At 40.8% G+C, this 27,796-nt stretch overlaps 1 protein-coding gene across 2 annotated transcripts; it reads right to left on the bottom strand.

Annotated features, from left to right (window-relative positions):
* Positions 1-14,637: 14,637 nt before the first annotated feature.
* On the bottom strand, positions 14,638-27,350 carry GREM1 (gremlin 1, DAN family BMP antagonist). Of its 2 annotated transcripts, none has more exons than XM_039843983.1 (2): positions 27,183-27,350; positions 14,638-18,629 (listed from the first exon to the last, which is right to left on the bottom strand). In XM_039843983.1, exon 2 carries the CDS (start codon positions 18,626-18,628, stop codon positions 18,074-18,076), a length of 555 nt encoding a protein of 184 aa, XP_039699917.1. In that variant the 5' UTR covers position 18,629; positions 27,183-27,350; the 3' UTR covers positions 14,638-18,073. The 2 variants fall into 2 exon arrangements, with proteins under 2 accessions (XP_039699917.1, XP_039699918.1); XM_039843984.1 differs by lacking the exon at positions 27,183-27,350 and adding an exon at positions 26,970-27,060.
* Positions 27,351-27,796: the final 446 nt, after the last annotated feature.

Raw genomic sequence — 27,796 nt, 5'->3', positions numbered from 1 at the left:
ACAACATAGCAAGGAGGAAACACATCACTAATGAAAATGGATGGGCATTTACAGTCAACACATATTCCAGACAGTTATTGAAACTGAGAGCTGAAAACTAGTTTTTTAGACTTTGTCTTGAAGAATGTTTTAAGAGCAGAGAGGGTACAGGCAGGGCAAAGAGAGAGCCTCTACCAGGTGGGCAGAATGGCCCATATGAGAATCAGTATAGATAGAATCCCTTATCTATAGCTCCAGATAAGCCATAAGATATGACAGGGTGTTCTTCAAGCAGCAGGAATGTGTGCACATATATACATCAAATCTGGATCTAGTCTTCACTGAAGACAATTAGAAAAGCAGGATGATTTTTTTTTTAATTTACTTGAAAGACTTTGGGAAAGTCTTTAGAAACTGAAAATTACTAAACTAAGATTTCAGAGTAGATCAAAAACCAGAGAGATAAACGTGATATTTGGTATTGCTTTCCACCTAGGGATTCTGAAAGTGATGACTAAGAGGCTAAACTATGCTTTGGATAGTTTTGATGTGCGAGGGTGACAAAAAAGGAGATCAGGTCCCATTGTGTTTAAACCTGATAAAATCCCTTGTTTGGGGTTCATACAGTGGTTCTCAAATACCAAGTGGCATTTGGCAGTATCTGGAAACATTTTTTATTGTTGTAACTGGGAAGAGGCATCTAGTGGGAAGAGGCTGAGATACTACTAACCATCCTGTAAAGCACAGGACATGCACCCACAATACAGAATTACCTAGCTTGACATATCGATAGTGCCAAGGTAAGACGATACCAGTTTGCTAGTGCTCTCAGGTGCCTGGAACAACAACAACAACAACAACAACAACAACAACAACAATTTTTTCTAGAAGAATATAATATCATCTTAGTTCTGTAGAAACAAACCAACTTTTCAAATAAAATGGCTGTCACACAAGTCTAAACAAGCATATGAGGAGACAACAATCATGAATGAGAATCAGTAGGAATAATGCTCCATAAAAGCAAATAGGGAGAGGCTCTACATATTAGTACTATCAGTTTACTGACAAGCAGTAAAAATAAAGGATTGTAAATTTTGGCAGAGAACTGAAAGCCACAAAAACATGGGGCAGAACTGGGAGAGAAAAATTCTAGAACTGAAAAATACAATAACCTCAACTGAGAATGTACTGAACGGGTATAACAACAAATTAGAAATAATTTAATAGAGAATTGATGAACTGGAAGGCAAATCAGAAGAAAATATTCAAAACAAAACCCAGAGATATGAAAAAACTGAAGAGAAGAAAAGCAGATTACACAGTGATAAGTAATAAAGCTTCATCAGCAGAATTAATGATAGAATTTCCAAAACTAAATAAAGACATCAACCAATTCAAGAAGCTGTAAGAAATCCAAGCAGTATAAATAAAAACAATTCATTCCTAGGTATACCATAATTAAATTTCAGGAAAACAAAAATAAAGTCTTAAAAGCTTAAAGATTTTTAAACAGTACACAAAAAACTACCAACCATAAAGATTGATAAATTTTACTATATTAAAACTAAGAACTTCCCTTCATCAAAAGACATCTTTAAGGCACAGACTGGGAGAAAATATTTGTAATACATATTTCTGATAAAGGATTCCCATCCTAATAATACAATAAAAGAATCAACAAGAAACTAGACAAAAGAGGGTATCCAAATTGCCAATACATTTTGAAAAGATATTCAGCCTCATTACTGATCAAGGAAGTCCAAATTAAAATCACAATGAGATATCACTGTGATTTAATATATACAGCAGAATGATTGAAATTTAAAAGGCAGACAGTACATGCTGTCGGAGAGAATGTAAGTTGAGATGGTTACTTTAGAAAAATAGTTTAGCATTACCTACTAAAACTGAGCAAACACTTCATGACCTAGCAATTTCATTATTAGGTAAATACTCAATAGAAGTACATGTACTCTGGTACAAAGATACACATACAACAATGATTATAATAGCCTTACTCATAATAGCCAAACTTGGAAATGAGTCAAATTTCCAACAAAAGTAGAATAAAGAAAAAATACATTATGATATATATCTATTACCATATTTTACAGCAATAAGACTGAATGAATAACAGCTACAAATAAATAAATAGCAAGAATAAATCTCATAAACAAAACTGACTAAAAGATGCCGTACACACAAATAATATGCCATATAATTCCATTTATATCAAATTCAAAAACAAAATAAGCTATAATGTTTACATATGCATCCCAAGGTGATAAAACTATAGAGAGAAGTAAAGAAGGGATGTAAAAGTTAGGATAATGGTTATTTTGAGGGAGGGGACACGATTGGGTAGGAGCATGACAGGATACATAATTTAATAGTCCCAGAGCAAAATAAAAATTCTATGAAGAATTTCAAAACAGTAGCACCAGAGCATTAAACCAAATGTGGAGCAATCCTAAGCATAAACTCCTATCTCACACCCATGAAGTTGCCCCAGGTAGCACACACGAAAGGCCTTCACAGTGCTGGCAACATTACAGAGGTCTTCGTTTTCTAACAAGTCATAAACTTTACTTTGTTTTGTGTATTTTTCTGTATGAATATGATAAAGCATGATAAAGAAAGCAAATCTTTAAAAGGACCAAAACAAATCACAGAAGCCACAATTTTATTACAATCCAGAGAGCCTTGGAGGCTAATACAGATCAGACTATGTGGCGATAGATGATAGATAGATGATGATAGATAGATAGATGATAGATAGATAGATAGATAGATAGATAGATAGATAGATAGATAGATAGATAGATAGAGGCAGATTGGTAATTTGAAAAGCTCTGAATTCAGCATTGAGAGGCTGAGTTCTTGTCAAAACTCTGCACTATGACTTCAAGCAAGTTACTGGACCTTTTAGAATCTTGCTTTCTCAGTCTGCCAAATATACATTCATACCTCCCTACCTCACAAAGTTAGGAGAATCAAATGATATCTCTCAGATAGTAGCATTTTAGAAAGATTGCTGTACATCATAAGACAGTAGGACTGTACATCATAAGACAGTAGGACTGGAATATTAGTTAAACTTTAAACTTCATGTTTAAATATCCCTATGCTACATACAGCAGATGATTTTTATTTAAACGGTATCACTTGGCTCCCTTCCTCATGTTTTGATTTGGGCTAGGCCAAGGGATGACAATGGAAGGCCGTGCTGAAATATTAATCTCGGTGACAAGCAGTGATCTCTCCCTCGTACAGAATCCAAGAAGCAGCAGCCTGCTTCACTGCTCACGGCATAGTGTCACCTGCAGACCAGACCTCATCACTGAGAGCACCCAATTCCATCCACCAGACTGGCAGTCAGAGGGAGAGCCTGCATGTCTGAGCTAAGAACTGGGGCCCATTCTCAGGAACTGACTACAAACTGAGGTTCTGATTTTTGGGATAAGATCCCACAGTCCCTACATGACTCTTTCTCAGGCCGTCTAAGATAATTTGATGATATAGTTAGAACTTCCTTGGTACTCATTCAATACATTGGAGGCCTTCATTCAGATAGGATGATTTCTAAATTTTTGGAAAAGGATAAAAGTGTAGAGAAGAGGCAGCTGGGCCATAGGTCTGAAAGGATGCCTCATTTTAAGAGACCACTATATAAAACATGAGCGAAGCCAGCCACATCAACAGTTCCATGACGGCTGAGTCTAGCTCCATGTTTACCTATTTGTATATAATCCTGTAGGTGCTGACTTCACAGATTTTTTTTTTTTAAGTGCTTCTGCCACTATTTTGTCTGTAATGCTCTTGGGTATACAGCCTGGGTCTTATATTTTTTTAAAAACATCTGGTATAGTGCTTTGTGACCACGAAGGATAATATATTAGGGAGACCTGATTATTAGGTGTGGTGAGGGCCTGCTTTTGCTCCCAACTTCACAGCCTCTCCCGACGATCCTTTAGTCTTCTAAGAGCTCGTATTGAGGGCTGTCCCCATCAGACTTAAAAGCTTCATCTGTGGCCATCGTTCATATTTTTATATTACCATAAAGTAGAAAAGAGTGCTTTACGACCTAATACCTGATATCCAAGGAATTGATTGAAAACGGACTGGAAAATCTGATAGATGCGTTGACTTGAAGGAGAGCCCTCTGGGATTTTGCTTTCACACTGCAAAGGTGAGCTGCACCACAGAATGAGGGAAAAGTCAGTGTTCACTATTTTCTTATTCCATACTTCTCTTAGTGCTTTCATGTCTTGTCCTTTCTTCAGGGAGAAGTCCCCAGAGGACTCTATGGGAGAAGGAATCAGAATTTTGCTGTAATCACTGTATTACTTTGCAAACACTTCTTACAGACAAAGCTCCCTCCGGTCCTCATGGCTCACAGGCAGAGAGGCAGGGCGAGTCTTATTAATCGGACAGAGCTCTGGAGAAGGTGTCAGGAGATCTGAGTCCCAGTATCGCCTTTGTCTCAGCCTAGTAATGAAGCTTCCGAAAAGCCTTCATCCTTTAGCTCAACTTCCTCATCCTAAAATATGGACAGTGCTGGCTGGCTACCTCACACGTTGATTATTGGGCTCAAATGAGATCTGCCTGTGGAAAGGCTTTTTAATCTAATAAAATGCTGGGTCAGTATGAGTTCACCTAATATTCCAGAGAAAATGGAGATGAGGAGAAGCCAGGACGCACTCAAGGTCACGTAGCTGCAATGAAAACATGTTGAGACTTGAATAACTTTTCCTTCAGTCCTTCTGGTGTCCTTCCCAGAAAACGTTGACTTCTTGGGACCATTGTCCCGCGTTTGATCTCCTCGAGGGCAGAAACTGAGCCAAATGCTTTTCCTCGTTTGAGTGCCCAGTCAATACTGTTCACTTACCATTAATTGAAGGAGGTTTCCAAATGCCATGTAACTCTTCTCTGGGAGTGAGGTTGGATTCAAACATTTGCATCTCTACCACCAACAGGACTAATGAAATCAAGCTCTTGGCCTCATCTGACTGCCTCACACAGGCTGCATCATCAAGGACAGGAATAAAACCTTAGTGGGGGTGAAGGTTACAGAGGGCTGAGAGAAGGGAGACACTCTGATTTAGGTTCCTTTACTTAAATTGGATTCTTCTGCTTTAGTGCTTTGCTGAGAGGGGCATTCTGCAAGGACCTTTTTCGCAAATCTGGCTGGGGCTAGGAGTGGGAAACTTCATTTTGGAGTAAAATGACTGGAAATGAAAAAGTTCCTGCCCCCGAGTAAGTCGTCTTTGTTTCCTCGCAGAGAAATATGCACCAGGCTCCGCTCGGCACTTCTCAAAAGCTACTGGCATTTTTTTGGCCTCCATTGAACCACCCCAGTTGCCTATATATAGCCCTGTCTTGTGTAAAGAATTTAAAAAGCATTAGAATGCAGAAATCAAAGAGACAATAAATTTAAAACCAATCTTATTGTCTGCAGCCTAAAGTGTTATTCAGATCAAAGGGGAGGGGACATCTGGCTTCTGGCTTGCTACAAAAGGCAGATCACATTACCTACCAATTGCTAGATTCATCCACTCTCTCAATTTTGGGGTCTAGAGAACATGGCTTTTTTAGCTCCCAGTGAAGCATATTGGGTGATTCAGTCAAACTTCCTGATACTTTTGAAATGAAACGAGCTCCGCTGGATCACATAAAAATGTACTGATGAGTTCAACCCGGTGCCCCTCTGTTCATGAGTGAGGCCTTCAAGAACTCAAAGCCATGGCCGTGCTGTCATCACACAGTCCATCCACTGACCACTCTTCTCTAGCCCCCTCCCCCAAAGCTAGAACTTTGGGTTTGCAAAGGTAACTTTATAATTGAGGATTCGTAGTCGTGTTAGATTACTTGAAGCTGTTTTGCCCAAGTGAAGTTGAACTGAGTCGCAGAATGTTTAGTTGAAAATTTATGTACTTCTTTTCCTCCATTTGGATTATAAAGCATAGATTTGTCTTACCATAAATTTTTCACAGCTTTGAAAGAAAGCTCAAATGTGCTCTTGGTCTAGAAATTTACCTAGTATCTGTACAAATTGTATACATGATTCAGTTCAAAATTACTGAATAAGATATCTCTTGTAGCATAGATGAGAGAATTATAGCAATTTAAAGGTCATTATTAATATCCAAACCTAGGGACTCTTTAGTCAGTACATGGCTCTGATTTCATTTGTTCTCCTATGAGCAAATATCATAAATGTAGCACTTTTGTTTTCAGATTTTTTCAGAGGGGAAAAAAAATCAAAGAAGTAAGCACCACAATTAAGAACATGTTTCAGTTACTCAGTGCCTCAAAACAACCCTCTCTCCCCTCAACCCCTCACCCCCAAAAGTCTAGAGAGGAATGCAGACAATGACTTTATGAGTTCTGTATTTCAGGACATCACATAAAGCTCCCAGCAGCATTCTCTGATTACTAACATGATTCACTCACTTCCCAACATAATGGACAAGGTTTCTACTGAAGGATCCCCACGAAATTACTTGATATTGCTCAGTACCTCTTGTATATTTCTCTTCCACCACAATTTCCTTTTATTGATTTCGGTTCTCTCCCTGCATTAAGGGCCTTTTTTGGAAAGTTACAAAGAAAATCAAAATTTTCTGTCTTCACTTACTACCTAGGCCTTCTCTTCTTACCTATTCTCGCCTACCCCAAACGTTCAGGTTAAAGGTTCTCTGTCAACCAAAAGTTTTTAAAAATCACCAAGAGATTTGGCATGGTCCTAGCCTGATAATCTTCTCCAAGAGACATGATTCTCTTCTATAATCTTACTTTGTTTTTTACTAAGTATGCCATTTTGTTGCTGATGGAAGACTGTCATTCACAAATACAAAGAATCTTGGGGAGATTTAAAATTTTTGCATGACAGGGTCTCAGAGTAGAAAGATATTTGAGGGGCTTCATTTTCCGAAGGGACTTGGAATTATGATTTTCTTTTCAACTAGTATTTTATCTACATTAATGACTCTTTAATTCTATTTTGAGAGCAATACCTAGTTTTTTTGAATCATAGATGAGTGTCAGAGGTGAGATTTTGGTATGGTCCTAGCATTCAAGTTTTGACAGTGTGTTTGGAGAGGACGTGAAGAGTTGAAATGTTTAATAAAATATAGAGGGAGAATAGTCAATAATATTGTAATAACTATGTATGGCATCAGGTGGGTACTAAACTTATTGGAGAGATCACTTCACAAGCTACATAAATGTTTTAACCACTATGCTGTCCACCTCAAACAAATATAATATTGAATGTCAGCTGTAACTGAATTTGTTTTTTAATTTAAAAATATATAAAAGGGGAGAGACCAGCAGGAAAGAAACTAATCCTTCTAGCCTTGTTTTGAACAACTGGAAAGGCACATTTTCAGTGTTGAATATCAGGACTCTAAACCCAAAAGACTTATCTTCTTTAACACCATCTTCTATTCTTTTTCTTATTTTCTTTACAAATTCAACCTCTCTCTGGGGCTCAGTGCCCCAATCCATAAACTCTTTTCTGATGCCTTCCTGCTCTCAAAAAAGCCTGAGAGGTGAGGTTATACATATCCTAACTACTAACTACTAAACAAAAAACTTAATGCTTATCTCTTAATTAGGGTGTTGATAACATAAAGTTACCTATGGCTCTGAAAAGACCCAAACGGTCTTTTCCAAATACCTCCAAACAGTCTCTGTTCATTATGATATGGCTATGTATTTATTGTGGATACAATAACGAAAATGTTATATCTTCTCCCCCACCACCGCCATGAGGGAGCCTAGGTTTTATTTTGATAGATGTATAATTTTTCTCGGATGTCTAAGAAGTGGACCTTTTTTCTACGACTGCTCTCTCCCATGCCTCCAGAAAGCTAAATATAGCAGAAACAAAAAAAAAAAAAGTGGAGAGCAGGAATGAATGTCTAATAATTGAAAGCATCATAGACCCCATTATGGTTTATGGCCTTATTCTAGGGGTCGGATGAGCACACTGTAAAGAATGTGGCACTAAATTTATTAGCATGGTTATCATCTTTCAGACAAGACATAAAGCTGAGGGAACCCACTTCTTCCATCACCTGCTATCACTATAGATCCCATGGCACCTTCTACAAGAAGAGTTGAGTTATCCTGGCCCAGATCCAGATCCAACTATCTGATGACTTATATTTCCTTTGTAGTAAGCCTGGGAGACATTATAAGATCTTCCTCTTTGAAACTCAGTCACTATCATTAGAACAGCAAAAATGGGCTCCTGCAAAGGGATGTGAGAAAAACTTCTCACATCTCAGCATGTGGATCAAGTGAACAGAATGAGCAGTGTGGCCTGAAGTCGGAAGCTGCGCTAGGTCATCAGAGTCTTCTTAGTTTCTTACTGGTAGGTTCCTGAACCTCCCCACCTCAATTGCATATTTGCATAAAAAATCCTATATTGTGTATTGGGTGCTCCAATGCTATACAGATTCTAGTTTTTCTGGACTTCATGTACTGCGTCTCCCTCTCAAATAAAAAGAAAAACAAGTTTTATTTATTTATTTTTTTGACTTCTTGTCACTTTTAGACTTAATTCCAGAATCTTTCCCTAGAGGATTTGAAAGAAAGCAAATCACTCATGTAACATTGTGCAAATCATTTTATGTCTTTCATTTCAGCTTGTTCGCCTCTAAAATGGAGATCATCTAAATGTCTGTCTTGCCTTTTTTTCAAAATTAATGAGGATCAAATAAACCGATGTATGTCAAAGTACACTTTTTAAATTTTAAAGCACTCTACAAAATCAAGTTGTTTTCAAGTACTAATAGGTATAAATTTTTGTTGGAATTGGATAAATGCACCTTATAAATGTATCATGTTTTTCTTGGGGAACTCTACTAAAGTGAAAGTTAGGAATTTAAACATTATAAACATATAAGGACAAAGAATAAGAAAAAAAGAGACAATAGCAATTGAGCGATTTCACTAAATACTTTAGGAGATGGAAGGCAGACAGGAGAGTGAACATCAACAGTATAATGAAAGAATCTTCAAACTGATTTTAAAATCCTAAGAGAATCAAGGCTCAGAGGCAGGGTGCAGCGGAAGGCAGATGTTACCATGAGCTGCAGGGCTGAACCCAAGGAGATTGAGTCAAAGTTTGTATACAGAACAGCTGAACCCTTATGTCCCACCTCCCAGACAGTGAAGTCAGATGTAGTAGATTAAAGATGGCCACAAATTATTTGACATTTCCTCCCAAGCGGTGAGGATATCCCTTTGCTTGAATCTGGGCAGGTCTAGAAGGCTTTAACCAATTGAATATGGTAGAAGTGACACTATGTAGGTTTTCGGTCCCAACCTTAAGAAACTGGCAGCTTTTAACTTCCTTTTCCTGGAACACTTGTTCTTGGAATCCAACCACTATGCTCTCAGAAGCCTAAGGCATGTGAAGAGACCACTTGAAACTAAGCTTCCAGCTGTAGCCAGCATCCACTGCCAGCCATGTGAGTGAGTCATCTTGGGCATTGACTCCAGCTGAGCCTTCTGCAGTGGCAGAAGAAACAGGCAAAAAGAACCGAAAATGGCTGACCCTGAGAAATGAGACTGAGGAAGGTCAGGTGAAAGAAATGGGACCAGAGACTGTTGCTTTTCATAAAAGCCTTTAAAATCTGTGGGGTTTTTATTTCACCCCTGTGTTTGAGTTTCTTTGGTATGGCATCTTGGCACCTATACCAATATCCTTTCAGATTGCTTTCTGTATTATAGAGCATAGGAAGCTAAAATCAGGCACGTCCCAGTTGCCCATGAAGTTATGTTTATAATTTGCTCTAGGTTCCAATGAGCAGAGCACCACACTAGATGAGGCAGAAGTAACCAAACTGGGTTAGCGACCATTCACAGTAACTCATATCTTCTGTCAAGCACGGAGAGGGAGTCATTGGGTTCTCAGGCATCTGGGTTGCAGTTTCTACATCTGTCTTGAGTGACATAATAGTAAATGGTGGGCAAACCAGTGATGCTTTCTTATAATAGCCCCATGATGTGTAGGGTATGTTTTTTTTTTCCCATAGCTAATTCATTTCTGGATTTTATATTCTTATGTAGCATCTAAACATCCTTGTCCCCGCCCCCACCACAGAGTCTGTGAGCTACCTAATAATTTTTAATATAATTCTTTCTGATTAAACTACCTAGAGTGGATTCTGTCATCTGTAACCAAGAACACTTACTGATATATTTAATAAAACTAAGATTTAACTCTTTAAATCTGTGATAATTTTTCTAGTAAACTGGTTTATAAACGTAATTCAAGGGCCAATTTCTTTTCCATGATTTATGGTCCCTCCCATTTAAAGCATCCTTTACTTTGGTCCTCTGGTATAAATTTTCAAAAATGTGATATTTAGGATTTCAAACGCTCATATTCTTTCTGGAACTTAAATCAAAAACTGAAAGGTAGATAAGTGCTCATTTTTTTCTTCAAATTGAAAATTGATTCCAAAATTTGACCTATGAAGAGGGATACCTGGGTTTGAGATTTGAAGAGGAAATGGGAAGAAATAGAAAGGCAGTGTAACAGTTCCCTCCATGGCACTTTTATTAGCTTCTATCTAGAAAACAGTGCTCTAACCCCACTGGAAGATAAGTTACCTCTGCTATATGTTAAGGTCCTACCTTCTGTAGAACTAGGTTTGGCGCCTCTGACGATATAGATGTAGGACAATGAAAGTAAAACTGTTCTGCCTGCATTAGATCATAAGAGATCAATTCATTAGACTAAAAGCAATAAATAATAATGTCTAAAATTTTCTTAATGACTCAGATATAGATGTTGGTCAGGGCTCTTTGGGTTTGAAGTGACATAAACCCAATACTAACTAAGCCAAAAATTAATGATTCATGTAGCAGAGAATATGTTGATTTTAAAATATGAACACAAATTCTTTGACATTTCTACCTTCAAGAGGAATTAGGCTTTAGCCTAAAAATGTTCCTCTTGAATGTGGGCAAACTTAGTGACTTATTCTGACAAATAGGATAAAGTGGAAGTAAAGCTGTGTGATTTTTTTTAGAGGCTAAGTGAAAGGTACTTGAGTTTCAAGCCCATTTCGAAAATCAATAATGGTAGCACAAGTATTCCGATTTTCCAATGTGGTCTTATGTCACCCCTGTGACTAGAGAGGGAGCAGGGATGAAAGACACAGTAATAAGAAGCCTAAATGACACAGAATGAGGAAAGGGTAGCCCTAAAAATAATAATAATTTAAAGAAAAGAGATACAGGAAGTCAAAAACAATAGACATCTACTTGAGACCCTTCCCGTTTGGATTCCTCCTTGCTCTCTCTTGGATTGCTCACTCTGGAGGAAGCCAGTTACCATGTTGTGAAGAGAGGTCCACACTCTGAGGAGCTGGACTCCAGCCAGCAGCCATGTGAGTGAGCCATGTTAGAAGGAGATTCTGTAGCCCCAGTCAAGCCTTTAGATGACTGAAGCCTCTGCTGACACCTTGACTGCAAACGCATGAGAGATTTTGAGACAGAACTACCCAGTTTAGTCACTCTCAGATACCTATCAGAAAATGTGTGAAATAATAAATGTTCGTTGTTTTAATCTAAATTTTGGCATAATTTGTTACAAAGCAATATATAACTAATACAGGGTGACTCAGAAGTTGGCCTGGCTTCCAGGACAGCTTGATCCAGGGAAAAAATTATTTCATCAAGGTACTTACTCCATCTTTTGGCTATGCTTTTCTGTGCGTAGAGGCTTCATTCTTCAGACAATTTCATCCATAGACCTGGGAAAGATGTCTGTCATCAGATTTTGATCTACAAGCTTATTATACATAACTTGTGATCCTAGAAAAAGAAAAAGATTTTGTTTCTCCCAGTCTCCATATTCAAATCTTAAGGAAGATTCTTATGGACCCCGTTTGAGTTTAAAGCCCATTTCTAAAATCAATCATGGTGGCCAAGTAGAATGAGTATTCTGATTTTCCAGCATGATCTTATGTCACCCATATGCCTAACGCCCAAAGGTAATGCTATTGTATTACCTTTGGAAGATGCTTAAGTCATGAGGGGGGAATCCTCTTGAATGGGATTAGTGCCATAAAAGAGGCTCCTGATACATTCCACCATGTGAGAATACAGCAAGACCTGGAAGCTAGCCGTTACCTGACCATGCTGGCATCCTGATCTTGGACCTTCAGCCTCTAACACTGTGAGAAATAAATGTTTGTTTTAAATAAGCTACCCAGTCTGTGGTATTTTGTTATAGTAACCTGAATGGATTGAGACAGCTCTAATATTTCTTTTTTGGATTCCTTAGGATTTCTACATACAAGATTATGTCATGTGAAAATAGAAATAGTTTTATTTCTTCCTTTCCAATCTGGGTGATGTCTGTTTTCTTTTCTTGCCTAATTGCCCTGGCTAGAACCTCCAATACAATGTTGAAAGAAGTGGTGAAAGCAGATACCCGTAGAGGGAAAGCTTTTAGTCTTTCACCCTTAAGTAATGTTAGCTGTGGGTTTTTCATAGATGTCTTTTATCAGGTCTTTTATCAGAATTCCCTTATATTTGTAGTGTGTTGAGTAATTTTTATCATGAAAGGGTTTTCGATTTTGTCAAGTAATTTTTCTGCTTGATTGTGTGTTTTTTGTCCTTTATTCAATTAATATATTACATTGATTGATGATTAAACCAACCTTATTTCCTAGTACAAATCCCACTTTTTATATGTTGCTAAATTCGGTTACCTAATATTTTGTTGAGGATTTTTGTCTGTAGTTTTCTTAGGTGATGTCTTTGTCTGGTTTTTGGTATCAAGGTAATACTGATCTCATAGGATAAAATAGAAAGTGTTTCCTCCTTTTTTATTTTTGAAGAGGTTGTGAAGAACTGGTATTAATTCTTTAAACATTTGATAAATTCACCAAAGAAACCATCTGGTCTTGGGCTTTTTTTGGTGGAAAGTTTTTTGATTGCTAATTCAACCTCTTTATTTGTGATAGTTCTATTCAAATATCTATTTCTTCTTGAGTCATTTTCAGCAGTTTGTGTTTCTAGGTGTTGTAGACACCTGCATAAATAGAATGAACCTTTACTTAAAGTTTGGTTCAGATGTCAAGACTTATGACACCACATACACACACACACACACACACACACACACACACACACACACACCAATGTATGAAAAGTTTTATTACTCACATAACAAGACTTTCTATGGGGAACAGGGAAGGCCTCCCAACTTGTTCTGAAAATAGCATGAGAGAACAGGGAAAAGAGGACTGACTTGGAGTTTTTTTTTTTATTATTTTTTGTTCTTTTGACTTGGAGTTTTTACAGTGGTTAGAGTAAGGCTGGAAAGAGGGTTCTGACATGCAGGCGGGCCCTTGTATGGTTCGATCATCTCATCAGTGCCAAATGGGAGAGAGCCTGGGCTTTCTTATCAGCTCGTCCAGATGTGGAGCAAGAGGGAGGAAGGAGGCTTAAAAGGTGTTAGTAGTCAAATATCAAAAAAAATACTCAAAATTTTATTATTTTAGGAATTTGTCTAGTTCATCTAATTTATTTAATTTGTTGGCATACAGTTGTTCATAATATTCCCTTATAGTCTTTTTTATTTCTATAAAGTCCATAGTAATGTTCCCTCTTTCATTCCTGATTTTAATAGTCCTTTTCCCTCTCTCTGCTCTATGTCTAGGTGAAGATCTCTCAATTTTTTTCGGCCTGTTCAATTCTGCTACTCAGCCCCTCTAGTAAAATTTTTATTTCAGCTATTATACTTTTCAGCTTCATAATTTCTATTTGGTTCTTTTTAAAGATAATGTCTCTCTTTATTGGTCTTCAGGATTCTATGAAATTTCATTCTCCTATTTTCCTGAAGTTCTTTAGAATGGTTTTTTTTTTTAGTTTTTGAACATATTTAAAGAGTTGATATAAAGTCTGTGTCTAATAAGTCCAGTGTCCGGGCTTCCTGAGGGAGTTTCTTTTCTCTTTTTTCCTGTATACAGGCCATATTTTCTTGTTTCTTTGCATGACTCATAATTTTTGGTTGAAAACGAGGCATTGTAAGTAATATGTGATAACTCTTTAAAGCATTCTCTTTTCTATTCCCCCATATTTGTTGCTGTTTGTTGTTGTCTCTTTGCTTAGTGACTTTTCTGGACTAATAACTAGCATACGATTTAACATTTCCAAGAGCTGGGAGGTCACCATCTGATGGCAGCTCGGTGCATTGCTGAATCACTCTTATCAATAGAAATCTCTTCCTGCTACTGAGCCCAAACTCTTTCTCCCATTTTCCCCTTGAACACCTCAAAATAAAACTATCGTCATTTCTGTGACAGTACTTCCACTATCTGAAGGCTTCTCATAACCCTTTCTAACTCTTCTCTCTAGTTCTGGAAAAAAGGTTGGTGCTTTCCCCTGAACATCAGCTCTCTCCTACCTCTAACTGCCACGGCCTGAGCTGTCCTACTGAAACTGAAATCAAGAGGGATCTGGAAAGGCTAGGTGGAAGAAATAAATTCCCTTTGAGCTCACACGAGATCTAATTATCTTTTTTCTAACTCCTTTCCCATGACAAATGAATCCCTGCCCCACTCCTACCCCGTGAATACTACCAGTTAAAAATACATGCATATACACACACACACACACGCAAACAGAGAAGAGGTTCAATTTATTGGTTGCTCTTTGGGAAAGGTTATATAGAACATAATTTGAGAGAAACTGAATTCTAGTTCCAGATTCATAAAACTTTGCATTAAACCAAATTAGCTTTTATAAGACTATCAAATCCCCCTCATCCTCATACACAGCAAAGTACCTCAATCATAATCTATATAATCCTCTGTTGTTTTTAAATGATTAAAGCAGATATAATACATAATGCAGTTGATATTAAATATCTTGAGAATGACAAATCAATAGAACTACTTTCACTCTTAAGCATTAACTAGTCATTTATAAATGTTCTGCACATACATTTTTCATTTTAGATTTTCTCCTTAAAAGGACTTGTGAACTATTCATTATTATCTGCTATTTGTTTGTACACACACGTCATGTCTTCCAAATAATATTTAAAATTACACTTAATATTGCCTCAGAAATGTTAACCTTTAAGGAACATTCAGTCAAAAAAATAATAAAAGCTCGGGTCTTGACTCTGTAAAGCATGTTCAGATGTGTCAAGGTTATACTGTTTCCCTCTGACCGGATAAAAGCCTCCAACAGCATATAATGTGCCAGCCTCTTCTTTGCTCACCTCAAAGGAAGTCAAATAAGGAGAAAAAAATGCTTGAAATCACAGTGACCAAAGGATTTGAATTAATAATTACATTAAATAACCATAACTTTTTGTTTAACTATTCACATTCCACACAGTGGAAATTATCCTTTCCTCCAGATTTTTCGCTTACATTTTGAACTTTGAAGAACTACAATAACAAAAAACAACTTACAGACTTGCAGGATGTATGTTTTTCTCATTTAATGCCAAGCACAGAGTGTACGTCATAAAATTAATATTTGGTATTTGGCATTAATAGGAAAGACCAAGATTGCAAATATCTTGCCATTAAAAAAATTCTACTATAGTAATGAAAAAACATATCATTACATCATCGGTGATTCCAATACAATATGTAATAGATATGGTACTTTCAATAAATGTTGGAAGGCACATTGTACTTGTGCTAGTCTTAATATAGGCACAGTAAGAAAAGCAGACGTTTTCCTCCTTGGCTAGTGCTGTGTTTTTTAGGGCAGTTACGCTGATTATCCCAGTGAAGTTAATTTCGAGGAAATTCTCTTTACTTAAGCCAAATTCGACTTACATGCAAGACTGTGGTACAAGCTACTAAAAGGAGATTACTGCTGCCAACTTAAGTCAAATCTTTTTAACACAATTGCATGCTTGTGGCAGAGTTAAAACAAGAGAAATTCAGTGTGTGCTTGTTCTGAATGTCATTTTTCCTCTCTAGTGTGGTTTTACATTTCCAGCTCTTTCCCCTTTCTCTTCCTCTCCCCCACCCTCAAAATTCTGGCTTAACATTTGAGTGCTTAATTAAATCCATTCTGTGCTTTATTGTTGGAGGATGTAGACGATAGAAAGATGTAGGGCAAGGGCATACAGTGTATACGAAATGCACAGACTGTGTCTGCACAGATTTGCCTAGTGTAGGATCATCAGTAGTGAGTTTAAAAGTTTTAAAATTAGACCCAATATTTTGGGTGTTCGAAATCACTTCTGCCTCAAAGTATGGGTCCTGTTTAGTTGTTAGATGGGTGAACACTGAACCAAAACAAAGATAAAATAAAAACAGCCTCTTTAGTTGCAATGGTCCTGTGAATACTGGAGCCTTGATGGGCAACTGAAACCCAAGTCTTTGGCGTTTTGTTTCCCATGTCGCACATGACTCAGCTAATGAGGTTGAGAAGAGACAAGGCAAAAAGAGTGTTGGGAGAGGGGTGCAGTTTACAGATAAAACCTCAGGCTTGAAGAGAAGAGGTTAGCCAAACCCAAAATGCAGTAAGGTTTACCCACATAGAACTTTAGCCATCACATAAATCTTACGTAGGTATTGCAAGTAGCCCACGTTTAATCAGAGGACAGCCTCTACCAGTAGGTTCTGAAGAGTTACAATGTTACAGGATGCCCCAGCAGTAGACAGAGAGCTAAGGAACCCAAATGCTCTGATTTCTTACCTGGGGTTTCCTACTAGACCCTCAGAGAGCAAAAGAAGGCCCTTCACATCTCTCCTCGAGGGCATTAAACTACTCGTGAGCCAAAAGCCATCTCCTTTATTTCCTTACCCTCCTCTGCTCTCCAGCTCAAACTCTTATCAATGGCTAAAACAAAGAGACCCAAAACAAACTTCTAGCTAAAATGGAGCAGGCCCTAATCTTAGCCTGGTTCTTTATTGTCAGGTACATTAAGCAGAGGCAGCGTCTATATAATACAGGGTTGTGGCTCTCAGAAGCATTACACAGAAATAATGAACTGGGAAAGAAGTGATTATAACCAAATCAAAAGAAAGCTATTAGAACTTAGTACTTACGAGGTTTTCATTTTTTTCCTATCCCTGCATTGGGGGTTCTGAACTACATCTATTGTCTCCGTGAGGGGCAAAGCAAGAAATGGCTCTTTGAGTTTACCTCACTCATTTGGTTCTGAAAATACACGTTTTAAGTCTGATATTGGGACACAGTTACTTTCAGCAGACCACGGCAACGGCCAAAATTAGTAATTTTTTTGACAATTTCATTTCTCCTCCGTTCGCTTGGGTTCTGGTTAAATATTAGGAAAAACTTGCTGAAGCACGGGTCTCACTGTGTTTTGGGGTTGGCCTTCCAGGACTCTGCACATTTCCCAACTGAATTTTGCTGGGCCCAACTGGTTCTCACACTCGGTCCCTCACTTCTCTCACTCCTCCATCCTTCTTGCCCGTGCCCTTACCAACCTCCCTGCGAGTCTGAAGGGTCTTCTCAAACTGGGAAACACTTACATCCATGATCAAGTGAGTTAATTTAGAACCCTTGGCAAATAGGGGATTAGACTAAAATAGTCACTGAGATCCTAAGCAGGGATGGATCATGGAAAGGAGGAGGAAGGGTGGAAGCAAGCACAGGTTGAAATACCTTTCCCTCGTCTAAGACAGCACTAAAACAGGTCTCTTGCCCTCAGAGTCACCTCTTTCGTTAACATTCATTCTGAAGGGAGACTCTGGTCCCCAGGAGGGCACATGGAAGACAAAGGCAAAACCGGACCACAGCCCTCCCCGCTTGAATGTGCCTCAGGTGGTGTGGGCTTTCTGCGCCGTTCCCTTTGGAAGCAGGTTCATTTAGGTAACAGGAAGTGCCCTCTAGCAGAGACTGTGTTTCCTCTGGTGTCTGCACGCACCCACAGGCACCCAGGCACACTCATGCACACAAACTACACACTAGCAGACGCCTGTCGGGAGGCAGCAGGTGGTCCTTCTTGCCTCTCTCTAGGTTTAAGCCAAGTTAGAATCAAGCTGTTCTAGGCCTGGCTCTAGGCCTGGCTCTGGGCCCGCCCGGGGCTGCGTTCCTAGGACAGGCAGGGTGTCCGGGCTTAATCCAAATCGATGGAGATGCAACGACACTGCTTCACTCGCGTGACTCTCTTCTTCTTGGTGGGTGGCTGTAATTCGGGACAGTTGAGTGTGACCATCATGGTGGTAAATTTCTTGGGCTTGCAGAAGGAGCAGGACTGAAAGGAGCCTTCCTCCTTCCGGATGTGCCTGGGGATGTAGAAAGAGTTGCACTGGCCGTAGCAGAATCGGTTGATGATGGTGCGGCTGTTACAGCCCTCCTCGTGGATGGTCTGCTTGAGGGGCTGGGTTTTGCACCAGTCTCGCTTCAGGTATTTGCGCTCGGTCACATGCAGGGCCTCCTGGCTGGACTCCAGCACCTCCTCCCCCGGCATGGCAGTGCCACGCCCTTGGCCCCGCCCCCGGTTCCTGGAGCCTGGCTGCTGGGGAGACTGAGTCTGCTCTGAGTCATTATGCTGGGCCTTGTCTGGCGGGGGAATGGCACCCTGCGACCCCTTCTTTTTCCCTTCAGCAGCTGGCAGCAGCGTCCCCAAGAGGAGAAGCAGGGCTCCTACAGCGTAGGCAGTGCGGCTCATGCTGAAGGAAGGAAACAGAGGAGGAGACATGAAATACAGAAGAGTTAATTAGTCAAAACATTAACACAGCCACGTGCTGCACAACAGCTTTTTGTTTGATGTCGGACTGCATGAACAACAGTGGTCCCATACGATTACCATGGAGCTGAAAAATTCTTATTGTCTAGTGACACAGTAGCTGTTGTGACAGAGCCCAGCATATAACTCAGGTGTTTGTGGTGATGCTGATGTAAACAAACCACCTGCTGTGCTGCCAGTCATATAAAAATGTAGCACATACAATTATGTACAGTACATGGTATTTGAAAATTATATTAAACAATTATGGTAGTGGTTTATGTATTTACTACACCATATACTTTACTGTTATTTTAGAGTGCACCCTTTCTATTTATGAAAGAGAAAGTTTCCTATGAAACAGTATGCTGTGTTACACAGGAAGCAACCTCATACATGTCATGATTATTACATCTCTTGATTGAGCCATTTTCTCTTGTGCTTCAAGGATTTAATCTCGTGTTGTTCTGTTCAGTAACATGCTATACCATACAGTGTAGGTGTGCAGTAGGCTAGACTATCTAGTTTTGTGTCATTGTGATGTTCGCACAATGACAAAATCGCCTATTATATCCCATTGTTAAGCGCTGCATGTAGCAGCTAACATTTTATCAGGCACTTGTTAAACATTTTATGTAAAATATTTCATTTACTTCTCACAATATCTCTATGAATTAAGTACTATTATTCTCATTACCCTCCGAGCCATCAGGCTATGAGGTCGCTTGCCCAGGGTCACACAGCAAATAAGCCAAGATTTGAACTCAGCCAGGGCCCATGTCTTCGTGGCATGGTCCTGGCTTGACACCAACTACATTTGACTTTGTATTATGGTCACTTAACTGTATTCATTCTGGTATTTGACAATATTTAGTAAGTTCCTACTATTTCAATGCTGGATCACCTTGTACATCTTTGGGGAAAGTTATTTTCTATTTTGTTTTATAGCAAAGATGAATCAGCCTCATTGCCTAGAGGGCTGCCAGGAAAGTCGCTGAGTCTTTTCTCCCCAACTAGCCTGAGTGCTTCCTGAGTTGTGCCTTGTTCAGTTGGTTGGATGCTTGTGAGATGCTCACTGTTACCAGGCATTGGAAGGAGACTGGTGGACTGGTGGAGACCAGAAAGTACTTGACAGAGGGAGAATACTTCACAGAAAGAGCATTAGACAAAAAAGTCAAGACTGAGTTTTTATTTGAAATCCTGGGGTAACTACTTGCTATCTGACCTGAGGAAAGTCACCTTACTTCTCAATAAACAATTTCGCTTAAGCAAAGCTACAAATACCTCATCTCCCCAGATAGATTGTTCGGATCAAATTTGATGTAAAAGTGAAAGCAATTTGAGAACTAACAATATAGTAGTACTGCAGACAAATGAATTACTTTACCAGAAAGATCTCATAACTCAGAAAGACTTCTAACTTTTTCTTATTTTTAATCTGAGAACAGATATTCATTATGTCATTCTTTATACTATGATCTAGATTTTTTTTACTTTATATGGTGAAATACATCATTCACATGTGTGTGTACATAAAATTGAGAAGGTAGAAAATGGGCACAAGAGAACAGGTATGTGCAAACTCATGAATAAATGCCGTAGACATGTTGAATATATTAATGACAGTGAATTAGTGTGGACAGGTCTGGAGTTAGATATGGGTCAGAAAGGGAAGTGGCATATAAACAATGACCAAAAAAAAAAAGAGAAAAGGCAAAAGGAAAACAGTCCAAAAAACAAACAAAAAACAATAAAATAAGAATGGAGAGAGAAAAAAAATGAAGTTAGGAATGTAAATCAGAGAAAAAAGGACTACTACTCTTGGTAAGGAGTTCAGGGAAGGTAGGGCAGACAGAGAAGGAGGAGTAGAAGTCTGTTTTTATAAATAAGAGTGCAAGAGAGAAGCATCAGACTATTAGGAACAGTACTTCTCAGACCCGAATGTGCAGGCATTCACCTGGGGACATTGTTAAAATGCAGATTCTCATTCACTAGGTCTTCCTCTCTAACAAGTTTTGAGTAGCAAGGTCTGTAGCATTTGTAGCCATGGAGTACAGAAGGACTTACTAAAATGTGGAAGGATTTTCTTTTCCATGAGCGCACCCTCCTTCCTCAGGCCATCACACCAAACCTGACCTGAGTTCTGAGGCTTCCCCTGCCCCTAACCCCATCCCCACCATGGTTTTCCGAATTAAGGACACAGCTGTGAAGCACCTATTTCCCAGCTTTCTTCTGAACACCAGTGTTACACATGATAACCGGGAAGTGCAATTTAATAGTAATCTTATTGTGGCCCCCCAAGGAGCTGTACAAGTAGGTATTATTAACAAGAGCAATTACCTTTCAAAGACAAAGGCAGTGTGGAATCTACATTCTCTATGGGACAGTCCCTGTAAGTAAAAACCATGCAACCCTAAGGATAGTTTCAAATTAGGATAATTAAATATTAAATTTAAAATATCCTCAAATGGCACCATCTTCCCAACATTAACCTAATATTGTTGGGCAAATTCAAGTTTGGAGCTGATAATGTGACATTTAGCTCTTTGCTCTGACTGCAGATGCCCTGGCTTTTGTCAGTTTATGTTACAACATCCCTGTTCTTTAAACAGAGTCTTTTTTTGCCTCAACAACAAAAAAATTAATTTCCTTGTTTTGTCTTAAAAAAAAAAAAATCACTCATGAAAAAAGTCCAGTTATAAAACAGTGCTGACTTTCTCCAGAGACCAGGATAACTTGAGCCATGACAATTTAGTCTCCTAAGCAAATATATAGTGAATTTGAGAAGCTTTCACAAGTTTCTGCTATTTGTTTAAACTAAAATGCAGTCTCTGCCCATTTCAAAGAGGAGCACATAAGACAGCCCTAGGCCTACACCCACGATCTTCCCCCATCCCTACTGAAACTGGCCTCCAGGACAGTTCAGCCCTCCTAGGGCAAGACCCCCAGAGCCCACAACACAGGAGCCAATCTGAGATTGACCGGGAATGTATGTTGACTACATATGACAGGTTCACATAATAAGGCCATCCCCTCCCACAAACATCTGTCCAAAAATGCATTTTTTTTTTTCTGCAGACCAACTTAGGACCTCCTTTACACTCAGCTTTCCCTTCCTGGCATTTTCACATCTGTGATTAAATAAATACCTAGTCTGAGTCATGAGGGCTTACTCATCACCTTATCCTCATTGTCTGGCACACAGTAGGTGCTCTTAAATGAATGACTGTCACAGACCATATTGATTTGCACAGTTTCTATTCTTTGCATTTTAAAATGCCTTCCCACATACCAATGACAGCACAGCCAATAGCAACCCTTTTGTTCTGACCCTCAGTATAGCAAACTCCTTATAGTACAGGGAGCTTCTTGATATTTGCCTTCCTTTTTCTAGAAAAACTCCAAAAACCCACTAATTTTTACCCAGTCTCATGCAGAATGCTGCGGGTTTTAAATTCTAATTGAAGCCATTATATTCTCTATGGCAGAAACCAATAATAAAGAAGCAAATCCAAAATTAGTCAAATGTGGTTTTCAGTCTTAGTTTGGACAGACTTCCTATTCCAATGAGAACATGTGTACCCCATAAGCCAAAGGGGTCTAGAGTGAAAGGTTGTTTTGTATTTTTTTATTAAAAAAAACCATAAATTTTTCTCAAAATAAGATTTATTAGATGTAGAGAAATTACGAAATGGTTTTTCTTTTTTAAAAAGCCAACTCTTCAAAGATCTTCAGCGCTTATTGTGAGATTTTTGAATAATTAATTACTTAATTGGAAGTAAAGTAAAAATTGACTTCAGGAATCTCAGTCAACAAGAGACCTCAGGTTTTCAGAGAACAGCAGTTCTCCTAGGGACTCTGCATATTCCACATGAGTAAGAGTGAGGGGGATGAGGACTATAATTAGTACTGGAACCAGGGCTCTGTCAAGTCATTGCGGTCAGTCGCCCAACCTCCCCCCACACCAAACTGTCTTGATTACTCAGTGAAGGAAACAGGACTGTTTTGCTCTTGAAATCCCATTTGTATTGCCACCAAATAATCTGCATTATGTAAGTATCAAAGACATGGAGAGAGTCAAGAAGATGTAAATTCCCTGAGGACAATTATTTTCCCCATTAACACCTAGCAGAGTGCCCCATCATCAAAACTCAATCCAAATGCTAATCCAGATTTAGGCTCCTATGAATTATCACCCATGTTCAACCATGAGCGGAAAAGCTTTAATAATTTGCATTCATGATATGACTCACTCACATCATTAAATTAAAGCTGCATCTCATGAATCCAGAGTGCATCGTGACACCCACAAAGACCTCCCTCGATTCTCCCTTACTGTGTTCTTTTCAAATCCTGCCTCAACTTCTCCTTAATGCACTTCTCCTCTAAGTAATGTGATCATATTTTCATGATGAGCTTTCTCTGCAACTGTTCCCCAGCAGCAAGACCCACCCCACCCCCCACCTTTTTTTATCCCTTTACCACTGTCCTCCCCTCCAATCCACTCGACTCAGAGGGCAGAGATGCTCTCACAGAAGGCCTTCTCTACCTGACGCTTTCCTTCAAGTTTTCCTTAGTGATCAAGAGCAAACATCTGCACGCAAGAGAAACCAAATTAGCTACCTCAGCCCTGTGCAGGTCAGAGTGATTTATTCTAATCTTCACAAGTCTCTAAGAACACATCAGCTAATTCTGGGAAATCAGAAATAAAAATGCTATGTGTGACCAGTTTGCAATGGTCTTGATGTCTTTGGGAACGTTTAGGCCAGCTCCTTTCCACACTCTTCTTGCCATATTTCTCATTTTAGCTAACCAACCTGCTTATAATCAGTTAAATGGAGTGCTGAGTGGGAATTACAGTGAAGAGACAATGGTCAGCAAGCCAGATGTCTGTGCCTCAACATCCGATCAATTCCTCCTGATGAATTAAGTTTCAGAAAGACATTCAACAGGCACAGCATCAAATTATTCTCCCAGCATAAAAAATATGCTTTAGAATGATTTGGTTTTAAAATAATCTACTCCTTTTTCTCAGAACTAAATCTTTGAGAACGGCAAAGGTTATTTTTATTTTGATCTTTACTTTTTAAAAAGGTAGCCAACTTTTAAACTTAAATAAATAATTTCTTAAGACTATACTGGGTTGATTTTATTTTTTTCAGTTGCACCGAGAAGATAAGAATTGATGGTTGGCAAACTATTAGAGCATAAAATCTCATCCTGAACGGATTGCAAGTAGCCTAACCACAATCTCCCAATTTTGAATACCATTCAAACTAAAATAGGCTGGGGCCCAACATGGCATAGGGCAGGGAGGAGACCACCTGGTAGTTAAATATCTCAGGAACTCCATGTTCATTGTAAGATTTTTTGGTGAAATTAACGATTGCATACAATTCTTGCAATCAACAGGAAACAAGTTAGAAAGTAATGACTATTAAATGTTCACTGAGCAGCACTATGGACAGCCAGCCTGCCAAGTTATAGGTTCTGTCGTGGAGTGAAAGATGTGTGTTAGTCTCTGTGTATGTGAAATTTGGGATTTAATTTCAGAACCACTTGTAAAATATTTCAATGGTGTATTATGATACTACCTCTCCTAATACCACAACTAATAACAAGAATTATCTACATTTTTGAACCTTTACTATGCCTGGCATTATGTTAAATTCTGATCAAATTTTATCATTTATTTTTCACAACAAAATATGAGATAGATATGATTGTCTTCCTTCAACATCAGGGAATCCAGACTCAGAAAAGTTAGAAATCTGTCCAAGATCACACAGCGCCCAAGCAGAAGAGTTAGGGTTTGAGCCTAGTGCTATCCTGTCCCCAAACACATGTCCTTAACCATTATTCTATGGACAAACACCCAGCACAGTATTTAACAAAAGACACACAGACTTGTTTCTAATGCAATAAAGTTGAAAGAATATCATAATTTAAATAATTATCTATTTTGTACCTTCATGTTCACATGTGAAGAAAAAAATTTCTCTTGTCCCAGTAATTACTGTTATATTTTGCATTTCTAAGAGCATATGTTAAAAAGAAGAAAATTCCTTGCAGATGTATGACATGGGCTGGTAACACTTGCCAGATCTATGTCTTTCAGTAGATGCTACAGACACTTCTCCTACCTCCTCCCACTTTCCTTTCCATAAAAGGTTTTTGTCCTTTACTCTCTGTTCTAGAACATGCTCCACAGCTTTGCCGCTGACAAGCATTTCTTAGGAGAGGGGTCTCTGGCATAAAATTTCTCGGCATTATATCACTTTTAATACTTAAACATTAAGACTGAGAGCTTCAGTTAGAAGACAAGGCATATGGCTCTCATTCAGAGATGTGGGGACTTAATAACTTTCTATTCTTCCCTATGTAATCACTCACCTAAAGACTATTAGCCAACTTGGATTTTCTACAGATCGTTTCACTCAAAATGAACTTTTAATAGGAAATCTGTGAAATTACGAAGTTTACAAAGACTAATTCCTACAAACACCTGAGGTTACACACACACACACACACACACACACACACACACACACACACAGCAACTATAAAGAACACTTAAATAACTAACCATTGGAGAGTGTAATTTATCCAGTGATAGTACTCAAATCATCTACTGCTGTAGACTTCGGTGTGCCAAGGAGAAGGTGAGAATCTGTAGTTTTCTTAATATCTTCCCCTCATTGCTTTGAAAAATTCATCCCTTCAAGTCCCCATGCCCCTCTTCCAAAAAAAAAAGTCGGGGGAAGGGTAGGAAAGAAAAAGGGCTAGAAAGCTCTGGGGTGAAAGAAGACTCCTTACTCTCGAAAGAGGGTTATCTTAACCTTTTCTCCGCTATTTAACTTGTGTGCACAGATAGGAGGAAGCAACTACTCTGCGGCCCCGGGACAGTTTAAGTTCCTAGTGATTCACTTAAGACAATAGATTCTTTTAATCAAGTAGTGTCCTGGCACCACCTCGAAGGGGAACATAAACAGACGCGCACACCGCTCGGATCTGCTCTTTCTAGCAGGAGATCCAATTACCTACTGATGGTCGCCCCTATGCCCTTGTACCATTTTTAAGAAGAGATTTTAACCCCTAATTTCGAGGCTATATTTCTGTCTAAAAGAGCCGGGGTTCAGAGTCGACAGGGAAGGAGAAGGCGGCAGCCAGGTTCGACCCGGGAGCCCATTTCAGGCCATCTCCGGGAGCGCGGGAAGGGCTTAATGCAGTCTTGGTCACCTTCTGACTGACCCCCACTTCGCCGGGGACGGTCGCCGGAGCCCGGTGCGGGGAAACACCAGGCTAGGTGTCCCCAAAGCGGAGCTGGGATCCGAAGACAATGCGAAGCCAGAGCTGTGGTGCGCCCGCTATTCTCAAGCCTAAAGTCTACAAATAACTCTGGCTGATGAGGTGACAGCCCGATGTCCCTCCGCCTCTGGCCTCGCTCCGCAAGCTGCAGAGGTCAGCGGGGTGAGCAAGGCGGCGAGCGAGGACGAGGGACGACCACAGCCTCGGAGCCTGAGACCAGCCTCCCACCACCGGCCTCGCGTGGTCCATCGTTAGTCAGGCGCAGCGACGCTAAGCAAGGATCCCTAGTACACAAACTAAGGGGTACCCGCGGAAGTGGAACCCGGAGAATTGTCGCTGCCCGACGCCTGGGGGTCCGCGGTTCAGCCGAGGCGGCCGTGGGACCGGGAGACGCCTAGAACAGAGAGCCGAGCGCCCACAAGTGCGCGGCCAGGACGTGGGTGTGCGTGGTGTGAGCACCGAGGGCTCGCTGAACTCCGTGTCTGGGACCGACGGTTCCATCGCCCGAACCTCGGTCTTCCACTGCGGCCGGATCCCGCGCCTCCGCTCTTGCAAGAGCCTCCATCTCACCTTGAGGATGGGCAAATGGGCCCAATCGTTGATTCTTCGGATCCTCCAGCCCGCGGGAGGATCACTCACGCCACTCCAACAGGAGCCCCCAGACGTCCCCAGCCCCAGAGCCCCACCTCAAACACACGAGACCCTCTCAGCATAACTTGCTCCGCGGTCCGCGGCAGAGATGCAGGTCCCCGCTGCTCCCCACTGCTTCCGCTCACTAGCCTTCTGCTCCCGCGCTCACGGCACTGGGACCGCGCGCCCTCGCCTTGCGGGCGCGGCTGCCTCAAGCACCAGAAGCACGTTTAGCGGGGCTTCGGGAGGGAAAAATGGGATGCAGGGCTATAGCTCTCGTTCTTGACATCCTCTTTCCCAGTCTTTCCCTGCCGACCGCGCAAGGTGATATCGCGGCAGCCCCGACCTTGGCAGGAAGGACCCGGCGATGGTTCTTCATGATTCGCCCCAGGGGACCGCGGGTCCTCAGCCTGCGCTCACACAGTGCTGTCGCGCGTCTGCAAGGAGCGGAACGCTGGAGTCGTTTTGCAAACCTCTGCGCGAGCGCGCGCACGCACACGCGCACACACACACAAACACATACACACACACCCCCTCTGACCCGCGCCTCTGCGCTCACCTGTCAGTGCGGCGGGTCGTCTGGACCTGCGCTCTCGACGCGTGGCGTGGTGTGCGGCCGCGGCCGGAGCCTGCGAGGCTCGGCGCGGGGTTAGCCGGGCGGAGAGTAACGCTCTCGCCTCACACTGGGTCGCCCGGTCCGCGGAGGGCGCACCGAGTGCGGGGCATCGCGCAGTCTCCCGTTTAAATGCCGGCAGCAGAGCGCGGCGCCCGGGGCCGCGCCTCTCCATTGGCCAGGCGCCGCCGCCGCCGCGGGACCCGCTATCCACCCACTTTCCCGGTACTGCCCCCGCCCCCCGCACCCCTCCTGCCTCGCCGCGGGGTCCTCTCTCCGCCTGCCTCGCCTCTTTGTCTGCTCCCCCCGCCCAGGGCTGCTGGGAGAGGTCACCCCAGGGAACCGCGCCTGGAATGCACAGCAAATCACATTTTCCGCTCCCGTTGGAGGGGGAAGAGCAGGAGGAAATCCCCCCGGCTCCCGGCCCCTCATTCCTTCTTCGCCCCAGGCTTGGGCCTTTCCTCTCGCCAGCTCCGCTTCGCCTGCGTCGGTCCTGCAACGCGCTTGGTCGCGGAGACGGCTTTGGGAAAAGCAAGTTCTTCGTGAGATCGTGACAGATT

Source organism: Pteropus medius, unplaced genomic scaffold (genome assembly GCF_902729225.1).
Source record: "Pteropus medius unplaced genomic scaffold, Ma_sr-lr_union100, whole genome shotgun sequence".
Taxonomy (NCBI): Eukaryota; Metazoa; Chordata; class Mammalia; order Chiroptera; family Pteropodidae; genus Pteropus; species Pteropus medius.
Note: the sequence above shows the minus strand (reverse complement) of the source record. Positions and strands in the feature narration are given on the sequence as shown.

What these genes read in the sequence shown, in the direction of transcription:
- GREM1 (XM_039843983.1), bottom strand. Translation starts at nt 18,628, where the DNA reads ATGAGCCGCACTGCCTACGCTGTAGGAGCCCTGCTTCTCCTCTTGGGG.